Source organism: Mastacembelus armatus, chromosome 15 (assembly GCF_900324485.2).
Source record: "Mastacembelus armatus chromosome 15, fMasArm1.2, whole genome shotgun sequence".
NCBI classification, from domain to species: domain Eukaryota; kingdom Metazoa; phylum Chordata; class Actinopteri; order Synbranchiformes; family Mastacembelidae; genus Mastacembelus; species Mastacembelus armatus.
Genome location: NC_046647.1, coordinates 2795715 through 2806826, shown reverse-complemented (window position 1 = coordinate 2806826; position 11112 = coordinate 2795715). Strand labels below are relative to the sequence as shown.

The window sequence follows — 11112 nt, the reverse complement described above, 5'->3', positions numbered from 1 at the left end:
GGGACAGCAAATTGTCCTGCACAGTCCGTTCCTAAGTCTCCTGAGATCAGCTCAAACCTCTTCCATTGTTAGAGACAGGAGGAGTTGTTCAGATTGTAGCGGAGGGTGGTGGAGGGAGCAGCTGTAGAGGTGGAGATGGAGGTAGCAGTCATAGAGGATGAGGTGTAGTAAGAAGCTGCAGAGGTGGAGGTGGAGGAAGCAGCCTCGGAGGTGGAGATTGGGGAAGCAGCCTCATAGGTGGAGTTTGGGGGAGTAACTGCAGAGGTGGAGGTAGAGGGAGTATTTGCCACGTTGGAGACAGAGGGAGTAGCCTCAGAGGTAATAATGGTAGCCTCAGAGGTAATAATGGTGGAGGGAGAGCAACCGCTGGAGTGGTGGTGGAGGGAGTAGCTGTAGATATGTAGGTGGAAGTAGCCACATTGTCAAACTTGATGTAGTACTTGTTGAAGGTATTGGCTCTATCCACATCACCATCCAGAGAGAGTTCTTCGGTTTGTAGCCAGTGATGGTCCTTACCCCTCTCCATACCTCCCTGGTATTATTGTTCTCCAGCTGTTTTTCCAACTTTTTCTTATACTCCACCTTAGCTCGCCTCAGTGTGTTTTTGAGCTCTTGTTGTATACTCCTCAGCGTTTCCTTATCCCTGTCCTGGAAAGCCCTCTTATTCTGATTCAGGAGGTCTTTAATGTCACTGGTGATCCATGGTTTATTGTTACGATAGCAGTGTACTTTCCTAACTGGGAGTATTGTGTCTCTATGTCTCTCACGTACTCTTATGGATCTTAGCTGTTTCATCCTGGATAGTGGCCCTGACACTCACTAGTCCTTGGCCTCCTTCCTTCCACTTAGTGTACAGTCTCAGGATGGTGAATTTTGGGTGAAACCCTCCGTGCATTGTGAGGAGTATCCTTGTCTTGATGTCAGTGGACTCTAGCGCCTCCTTTGGCTAGGTTATTATACCAGCAGGTATAAATACCCAGGTGTTCATAGCCCAGACCTTGTTCTTCCCATTTAGCTGACTTCTCAGGACCCGCCTTACTCTTTGTATGTATTTGGCATTTGCTGCTCTCCTTTTCGCCTCTTCATTGTTCACCTTTGCATATGGGATTTCAAGGTACTTGTAGCTGTCCTTGCTGTAGATTCTGGTGGTGTGGATCAGTGAATCATTAATATCAGTGGATGTCATTCATGTAGAGGGGGTGGCTGATAGTTGCTCCATTTTTTAGATGGTATCCTTAACCACTGTTCGTGATGATTTCACTGAGTCATAGGGTTTCTTGTAGTCAATCAGGCAGTGCACAGGTTGGTGTGTCTGGTCTTGCAGTCTCGGGTGACTGCTTTATCTACCAGTAGCTGGTGCTTAGCTCCTCTGGTGTTCCTACCAATTCCTCTCGGGGCCCCGCTCATGTATTGATCCTTGTGTCTACTCATGTTATCTGTTATGATACCCAAAAGGAGTTTCCATGTTTTGCAGTGGCAGGTTATTGGGTAGTGCTTAAATGGGACTGCTCACTTCTGGGGGTCCTTCAGTATTAGAACTGTCCTGCACTTCAGTTAACCATTCAGGATGGGTCCCACGCACTAACAGCTAGGCCATTTTGCAGCTAGGCATTCATGGAGTGAGGTTAGCTGAGCTTAACCAGTAGGTGTGGACCATGTTTGGGCCTGGTGCTGTTCTCAGTGATGCGGTGTTGTCAATCCAGGAGAGGTACTCTGTGATATGCACATCCAGGAACTTGGTGCTGCTCACTCTCTTAATCTGACAACGCTGTTAATAAATTTAAGAAAAGGATTCCATCTTTATTTACATCTATACCATGTACCAACACAGTGGAGGGCAGCTGCCTCAATCCTACTCCCTGCTAAGTTGATTATGTTGTTGACAGTGCTGTAGCCTCACTGTATGAAACTCTTGATACTGTGGACCCTCTGAAAAAGAAGTTAGTGAATCAGAGGAGATTAGCCCCATGGTGTAATTTACATATTCGTACCTTAAAGCAGGCATCACGAAGGCTGGAAAGGAAGTGCTGTTCCACAAATTTAGAAGAATTTTATGTAACCTGGAAAAACAGTCTATTAACATATTAAAAAAAAACTCTCCGTGAAGCCAGAACTGCATACTATTCATCACTAATAGAGGAAAAATAAGAACAATCCCAGGTTTCTTTTCAGCACTGTACCAGGCTGACAAAAGGTCACAGGTAGGTTGAACCCAGTGTTCCCTTAGCTCTCAACAGTGATGACTTTATGAGTTTCTTTACAAATAAAATCACAACTATTAGAGACAAGATTCATCAGATGCTTCCTATACCTGCCATAAATTAATCTTCTACTACAGTAGCTTTTGAATCATCTGTGAGACCTCAGTTATGTTTACACTGCTTCGCTCCTATAGATCTCTCTGAATTTACATCAGTAGTTGCTTCATCAAAATCATCAACGTGTCTCTTAGACCCCATCCCAACTAGACTGCTTAAAGACACTCAGCCATTAACTGACTCATTTTTATTAGACTTGGTAAATGTATCTCAGGCTACGTAACACAGGCCTTTAAGACTGCAGTAATCAAACCCTTACTCAAAAAGCCTAGTCTTGATCCAGGAGTCTTGGCTAATTATAGACCAATATCCAACCTGCCATTTATTTCTAAAATCCTTGAAAAAGCTGTTGCTAAGCAGCTATCAGACCACTTACACAGGAGCATGTGATTGATATCAGAGGAACAGTGTTAAAATGGTTCCAATCTTATTTATCGGACAAATTCAGGTTTGTTCATGTTCATGATTAACCTTCCACAAGCACAGAAGTTAGTTATGGAGTTCCACAAGGTTCTGTGCTAGGACAAATTTTGTTCACCCTGTACATGTTTCCTTTAGGCAATGTTATTAGGAAGCACTCTATTAATTACCCCTGCTCAAATGACAAATACAGCTGTATTTATCTATGAAACCTGTTAACACAAACAAGTTAACAAGACTTCAAGCCTGTCTAACTGACATAAAGGCCTGGTTGACCAGTAACTTTCTACATTTAAACTCAGAGAAAACAGAAGTTATTGTATTTGGGCCTAAAAACCTCAGAAATAGCTTTTCTAACAATATAGCTACTTTAGATGGCATAGCCCTGGCCTCCAGCACTACTGTGAAAAACATTATTTTTGACTAGGACATGTCCTTTAATTCACACATAAAACAAATCTCTAGAACTGGCTTCTTTCACTTGTGGAACATTGCAAAAATTAAGAACATCCTGTCTCAAAATGATGCAGAAAAACTAGTCCATGCATTTATTACCTCAAGGCTAGATTACTGTAACTCACTACTATCTGGATGTCCCAGTAACTCCATAAAACTCCTCCAGTTAATCCAGAATGCTGCAGCCAGTCCTGACAGGAACTAGCAAGAGAGATCATATTTCTCCTATATTAGCTTCTCTTCAGAATAGAATTTAAAATCCTTCTTCTCACATACAAATCCCTTCATGATCAAGCTCCTTCATACCTTAAAGACCTCATAGTACCATATTATCCCAATAGAGCACTTCGCTCTCAGAATGCAGGTCTACTTGTGGTTCCCAGAGTTTCCAAAAGTTGAATGGGAGGCAGAGCCTTTAGTTATCAAGGGGGTTACTGTGGAACCAGCTCCCAGCCTGGGTTCAGGAGGCAGACACTCCCTGTACTTTTAAGGCTAGACTTAAAACCTTCCTTTTTGACAAAGCATATAGTTAGGGCTGGCTTCAGGTAAAACTGAATCATCCCTTAGTTATGCTGCTATAAGCCTAGACTGCCCGAGAACCAACAGAGAACTGACCTCCCCTACCCTACATTAATCCTCCCCTCCCCTATCCTCCTCTCCTAACCCCCGACATGTATATTCCACCACTGAATGTCATTGTGTGCGTGTCGATATTCCTCATATTCCTGATGTTTGATGTAGTACTTTGCACATACACTATTCCCCCAGAGCACGAAATAAGTCATTTGTGCACACAAAAGTACAGTACAGGTCCCCTAGGGTAACACACTAAAACACTATGTATTGATGCATAAAGGATAAGGCAGGTCAGTGCACTTGTGTATGTGTTGTCAGGGCTTCATAAATTTGTCCAAAGCTACCATGTACCAAACAAAGGTTTAATTTCAGTATTATAATGTACATTTTTACACATTTTAAATAAATATTCCATCTTTAAAATAATTTTACACATCTTCAAATAAAAATATATTTATATATGTATAAAACAGACATTCAGGGGCCAAAAACAACACAATTAGGTGTGGGGTAGTGGCTGACTTCAAAGCATTATGTATACATTGACATTTAAGTCAGAATAGGGAACCTATTATGAAATGTAGCTGCCACATTGTTCCTTCAGACACCATTAAAGCTCTCTTTGCTTGAACTGTGTGAGAAAGAATCAGATTGATCCCAGTAGGGATCAACTTTATTGACCCTGGTACTCTCTGATGCAGTGTGTGACAGTTTGTGTCTCTCAATGCAGTGTTCCCTGGCAGTGTGGTCAGTCAGGGCTCTTAAGCCTCCTTGAGCAGCAGGTGAGAGTCCAAAAAACAACTCTACTCTTCAAAATGACATAAAAACTAAGTGGACTCTACTAAGATATCCTTTCTTTTTTTTTACATAGGTCAATACTAAAAGTACAAAAATAGACTTCTCATGTTTTTGTCTATGTACAACTTTTTTGTTTTTACTTTAAGAAAAATATAAAATAAACTACATATTAGGATATAGTAATGCACAGTATAAAACTGTCTCTTAAGGTTGTGTAGACCAGAGGAGTGTGTTAGCTGCTGGTCATTCAGTCAGTTTGCCAGTTTCTTCTTTTTCCCTTATCTCCTTTTGTGTTCCTTCTCCCCCTCAGCGTTCTGACGAGTATCGTGTGCGTTTAGTCCTTTGACTGAAGGGGTAGTGGATGAAGTCAAAAGGTCGGTGGTGGCTTGGGTGATTGGGCTGCTGCCCCTTCGGCAGCCTCTTCATGAAATGAACCTCGCGCTGATGCTGGCGTGTCTGCGAGCCTTTTCGAGGCCGTCCACGGCGAGTGAAAGCCATGTACCACCCCTCGTAGCGCGCATTCCTCAGAGCTGTATAGTTATTCTCCAGAACAATCTCAGTGAAGATACAGTCACGGCTTTGTCCATTTTTCTACCAAAACAAACACCAAGAAAAACAGTTAGTGGAAATGTGAAGATTACTCTATAAAAATTTAAAATATCCAATATCCAAATATCCAATGTATAAAAGCTTTACTCTGCAGTCTATCCCCCTGAACACATATACAGCCCTCCCCACATACATGCAGCATATGCTACAGTCATTACAGATCAGAGAGAGGGGGATGACAGTAATCCATCCCCCTTCAGCAAACATCCAGCAGCCCTTGTGGGTCAGTAGGTGCAGGATAGATCCTCCTGCCATAAAGCCTTAATCAGCCCCCAAGTGTCACTTTCACTTCTGGTTGTATCTCCTGTTGTATTTGTCTTAAATTTAACCTCCCAGGTCTGCTGAATTGAATTAGCAATCGATCCTTAAATACATTTTTCCTGTTTATTGTTGTTTTCAAGTGAGGCGCTATTTTTGTATATCAAGGTTGTTGACAGTGCAGCTCAGAGATGAGGTGGCAAATACATAGGTGATGACCCCAGACTGGTGATATCATGAACATTTCCTTTGATGATGAAATGTACACTATGGTCAGCAAAAAAAGTAGTAATTGAACATGGAAACCTGATTTACTGCAACAAGCTATTTTTTGTACAAAAAATATTTGTTAAAATAGTCATAATACTGTACACTAAAGTGCACATATACATACTAAAGACACACACTATGTTCATTGTTTATCTGTTCAACACACACACATGCAAACACACATGGGGCCAAGGCAGGCTGTGACTGGACCGGTAGTTCAGGGCAGATGGTGTACGAAGCAGGGTGCTGGGTGGGTGTGTACGTGTGTGGAGGGCGGAGGCCACAGCAGAGATTGTGGCAGGTCTGTTTATTAGCCATCACAGTAAGAGACAGGCACTGAGATAGGCCCCTGTACACAGCAACAAATGCAAGTCAGAGGCACATAATGAAACCTTAACCTGGAACCTTATAGTGCAACACTTCAATTTAAAGGCTATAATGCAAAAATCCTGTATATAACATAACATTAGCTTCTATTTTCAAAACCCTATATTAGCTGTCTGTTCTTCTTAAGTCATGACAATGATGAAAACACCCACCTTAAAGATTAAATTAGTGCAACATGCTTAGAATATTGCATATTTGAAAATATGGTCAGCAAGTTGGCTTTATTCTTTAATATTATTACTATCAACATCCTATAGAGAACCAAAGCAACAATATGTTTGTGTTGCTCTCTGTACTTTCTGGCTTCCCTGCTCAGTCTGTGGTTTCCACTTGCAAAGCTATTGCTTCCCAGTGAAGATGTAAGTCTTTAAAAACTCCTCACATATATTATTTCAAGATAGTTTTGTTTTGTCGCTATCAACAAGAGAAAATAAAAAGAATACATTTGTTGGTTCTATATTTAGTTAGGCACATTTGGCAAGTGGAATAAACTGAAGCAGAGTTTGACTATATTTGTTGGGTCTATAAATTTTTGATTGTGGTTTGTTTGTTTTTGGTTTGATTTTAAACAAAATCAATTTGTTGAAAGTAGGAAAATATAGAATATGATTAGCCTTGTTTAAAAGCATCATGAACACATGCAATCTATCTATTTTTGGAACTATTTATCATTATATTTTACATATGTCATGTATTCATGTGCTGATAGACATCCTTTTTTATAATCCAGTGCATAAAGTGTGAGCATTGGTGACAATTTGAACTTAGCAAGCTTTTTCCTTTGCTTTGGCTGGTTGAAACCAAATTTTCTCCTCACCTTGCCAATGAGCTTCCCTCTCTTGTTCATGCAGATGTAGAAGCCCGTCTCAGCTCCCTTAATGCGCACTCGGCTTCCAAATGTGTCAGTTTCCACTATGAGTTTAGCTAAAGAAAGCAAACAAAAAGCATGCTGTTAATGACAGCTGAACCTAGGAAATTTGGAAAATTATTATTTCAGAAAGAAATGTCGTATTTAATGTTGTGTTTAGTGTTCTGAAAATAGTCTCCAAACATTGACTGAATTAATGACTTAACAGTGCATATGCATGTTTCAATGGATATAAAAACATTGACAACGCACACAAAAAATGCTTAGCTTTGTTTCCAAGCATGCAAACTATCTCTCCTCAAATGCAGACACACACACACTAAAATCTGCGGGGCCATTCCTGGGGATTCATGCAAACTAAAATTCTTGCAAAATCATGAAACCATGTGTCTTGTGTCTTTGAATGATAAAGGGGCAATTTTGTAATATTTTTGACAAGCCATTAGGTTGCTGTGGTCACTGACCCATCTCCACCCACTCATTGACTAATCACTACACAACTGAGTACTTTTTGACACCAAGAGTTATATCCCGCAAAACCAAAAGACAGCAAGATACCAAACAGTCAATTATGAACTGATGTTTAGGTAGGTAGGCTGATGTCCATTGTAGAAATGTGGTTAATCTAAATATAACAAAGACTGCATGCCAGAGTGCCTGCAAAGCAAAATTAGACCTGTTTGCTCTGATACTGGACGTAGTGGAGTTGAAATTGGAGGTGAGGGGAGAGAGGGAGCTATACAGGAAATGTTCAGGAGGCAGCAGTGAGATGACTTCTAATGGCTCTTCCAGACCTTCAGGATCTCTGGAGGATACCTTCAGCAACATCTAAAATCCACTGAACAGTTTCTCTGAGCTTTCAAGTCTCTTCAGTTCAGACTGGGATCACAGCTCAAAGAATAACTTCCTCCACTAGTCAGCTGATTGGTTAGGAGGTAAAGAGTTCAAGAAAATGTTGCTGACAAGATTTCACTTTTCTCTGGAAATGTCAGAATTTTAAAAGGAAAGGGAGAATAAAAGTCTATAAATAGCTAAATGTATTGGATTTCATTCATACTATGACAAGTTCTGTCATTGTAAGTGCTGATTTACACTTTTCTTTGAAAGAAAAAATAATCAAAATAATAATACTGATAATAATAATATTTAATCATAATTTAAATATTTGACTGTTTTATAGTTTTTATCCTGACTTTAACTTCTAACTATTTTCGTTGTTTTAAATTGTAGGGTATTGGAATGTCGCGCCATGTTGGTAAAAAAAATAAAAATAAAAATAAAACTTAAAAGTAGAAATTAAATAGTAAAATTAATCTGCGTATAAAGGTGATAGAATCATAACCCACTGTAAAAATGAATTTAAAAAAATTCGAGTGGGTACAGTTTTATTGCTTTGTAATTTTCAACACAAACGTGTAATTATTTGAAAACTAAATCTACTAAAACGAATGAAAAAGCAATGACCCATTTTTTCAATGCTGTTACTGCGTTGGGGCGTGTTTCTTTTTATTAATATACAAGGCTTCTCTTACCGTGGACATCACCGTCCTCGGCCATGGCGTTGATCTTTTTGTTGGGCAAGACCTGGACGTGCTTGCCACTGGTCCGGCTGTACAGCTGGTAGATCCGGATCAGCCTGCGGCTCACGCGGTCCGTCACTTTGCTTTGTTCGCTTACATGCTGCGTGAAATTAGGCGGGGACTGATTGGTTACCTGTCAGAAATTAGATGTCATCACAGTCATCAGTATATATTTAGCTTTTATTTATTAGTTTTTGTATTAAATTTATTTATTCATTCATTAAATGCGCGTAAAGAGCGAAGCCAATTGTGCGTCTTCGAGAGATGACTGAAGCATTTAAACACAGGGGAAAAGATATTCAGCCTGTTGGTGTTTTTTCCGAGTGACAAGTGTAACAAGTTCCAGGAGAACTGCTGCCAAATGAAATTAACAGCTTCCAAAACGCACGGTGTGATTACAGGTTGTGCTTGTCAGAAAATGTGCGCTATAACTCAAAAACAATATGCGGGAGGACTGCTGCACTTCCTCTTCATGATGTGAACACAACATATCTATTTCTTTACTCTACATTCGAATTTTTATTTCTCCTCCTCATTCTTTTTGTACCGCTGTGTTGGAATGACGACTGCTGACCGAAACGTTGGCCCTGGCTTACTTTGAACCCCACGACATTTTTCACAAGACTCGCAAGCATTTCCATCCTGCCTCGATGCCCCGTCTGTGCTCGCGCCTCCTGTGCCAGGGCCGGCATGTTCATCAGCAACCTGCCAGCAGGCCGCGCGCCCCGCTGCCTGGCGCACTGTGGGAGCTATCCGATATTCTTGTATCACATAATGTGATGATCCCTCACCTTTCCTCGTTGCTCTGTTACTGCGCTGTTCATTAGGCGACACGATTTGCCTTCCACACGTTTAAGAGATTTTTGAAGCTAATCCTTATCTTTTGCCTAAATAAATAGCATCATTATAAAACATTTATATGAAATGAAATGAAAGTAGAGTCGTACCTGAGCATAGTAGCAAAATGCAAATAAGTGAAGAAACCTGTAAAAAAAAAAGAAGAGCAAGATGAATTTATTCACTTCAAAGTGGTATGTTGCGGTGCAAAGAGTAAATGAAAGGTGGAAATCACTTACAGATAACTGAGTCTGGATGGGATGGGGCGCATGTTGGATGGACGTGAGAAGCTTTTCCAGTAAATTCTGACACGGTCCTTTCAGAGCTGCAAAGTCCAGCTGATATAGTTGAAAATCAAACAAGGTATTTCACCGAAAGCTTTCACCTAAATCCACAAAACGCTCAGAGGCGAAGACAGAGAAGCTCCTGAGCGCAGAGCGGACACATTCTTCAAATGAATGAGCTTCTGCTTCGCTGAAATAGCGAAAAGCAGAAATTAAAAATAATAATTTATAACTAAAATAATGCCTGTCTGCTTCTGGCAGAGGGCTTCACAAAGTCTAAGTGCACTTGCCGAAGCGAAGCTATGCGGTGAAGAAAGCTCTGCAGGGTTTTTTCTATAAATTGTACAAGAGTTTTTGTAAGCCGTTAGACAATTCCTCCTGCGTTGCAACGCATGCGGCTCTTCTCTGGCCTTCAGATGTGTGTGTGTGTGTGATCCCGCTGTAGAGGAGATTCGGGCTTCCTCCGGTTCTTCAGTGTTCTTGTAGCTCGATGCTGCTGCTCCGCTCGGCTGTGGCAGGACTACAAGCAGGACGCTCCTTCTCTCCTCTCCTCCACTGTTCCCGAGTCAAGCTCACACACCCCCGGTTAAAATGGTAGGCTGATTTGCTAAGAACAGGCCCCCTTTTTTCTGCAGAACAAAAGCGGACACCTCCAGCCCTACTCTCCCCTCCCTCCCCCCTTTGACTTAAAATCTCTTTACCTGAGGAGCCTTCAACACTTTGTAGGGGGAGAAAGAGGCGAGGATGAACCGGGGCGTGCGCGTACTCTCACCACAACTCTGGAAAAAACACTAAAGTAGAAAATGACGACCGCGTCTAATTATTATGGTTCTTCTTCTGAGTGCATCAGGTGTTTGTGACGAATGCCAGGCAGTAACCTGGTGACCCCAAAAACCCTCCTGCTCATCCCACCCCTTCACTCAAGTCCAGTTTTGGGATGCGCTTAGTGAAGCTGGAACTGCTCAGCTTTGTGTATTGAGCGAAGTGTGAGACATATTAAAAGGATTACAGGCGATTAGCGTTTTAGCGAGTAGCCCTGCCTTCATTTGATAGAGAGCGACCTCTTCTCGCCTTAATGCACATACTTTACCAAACAGGCTTTTAAGACTTATTCTTGGATTCAGCAGACGTAATATGCTGCATAAGCTTCTGGAAAACAAAACTGCTAACACCGACGGTAAAACATGAATTCATTAAAGCGACCGAGGCAGCAGTGTGGACAAATATCGCATATTCACACTTGCTCAGCCTGTTTAATGACATTAAATAGGTCCATTCTGACACAAGATATTAATTACCTGCAAGCAGTGCCCTTTGTTACAGAATAACCATTGAACGCCACCATTATTGTTTAGACTTTATTGATTGATTTGCCCATTAATTAGATTGCCCAGTATCTAGCACAAGGACACTCAGCAAAGTCTGATTAATAGAGATAGCCTTATTTAAGG

At 41.1% G+C, this 11112-nt stretch overlaps 1 protein-coding gene across 2 annotated transcripts; it reads right to left on the bottom strand.

Moving 5' to 3' along the window:
* Nucleotides 1–4874: 4874 nt before the first annotated feature.
* fgf8a (fibroblast growth factor 8a) lies at nt 4875–9712 on the bottom strand. 2 transcript variants are annotated; one of them, XM_026309580.1, is made up of 5 exons: nt 9617–9712; nt 9488–9524; nt 8493–8673; nt 6910–7016; nt 4875–5159 (listed from the first exon to the last, which is right to left on the bottom strand). In XM_026309580.1, the coding sequence occupies exons 1-5, from the start codon at nt 9646–9648 to the stop codon at nt 4875–4877; spliced, it is 642 nt and encodes a 213-aa protein (XP_026165365.1). In that variant the 5' UTR covers nt 9649–9712. The 2 variants fall into 2 exon arrangements, with proteins under 2 accessions (XP_026165365.1, XP_026165366.1); XM_026309581.1 differs by having other exon boundaries at nt 8493–8640; nt 9617–9648.
* Nucleotides 9713–11112: the final 1400 nt, after the last annotated feature.

Coding starts and splice junctions, on each gene's coding strand:
- fgf8a (XM_026309580.1), bottom strand. CDS start 9,648: ATGCGCCCCATCCCATCCAGACTCAGTTATCT. Junction 9,525..9,616: donor CCATCCAGACTCAGTTATCT/GTAAGTGATTTC, acceptor TTTTTTTTACAG/GTTTCTTCACTTATTTGCAT. Junction 8,674..9,487: donor CATTTTGCTACTATGCTCAG/GTACGACTCTAC, acceptor AATTTCTGACAG/GTAACCAATCAGTCCCCGCC.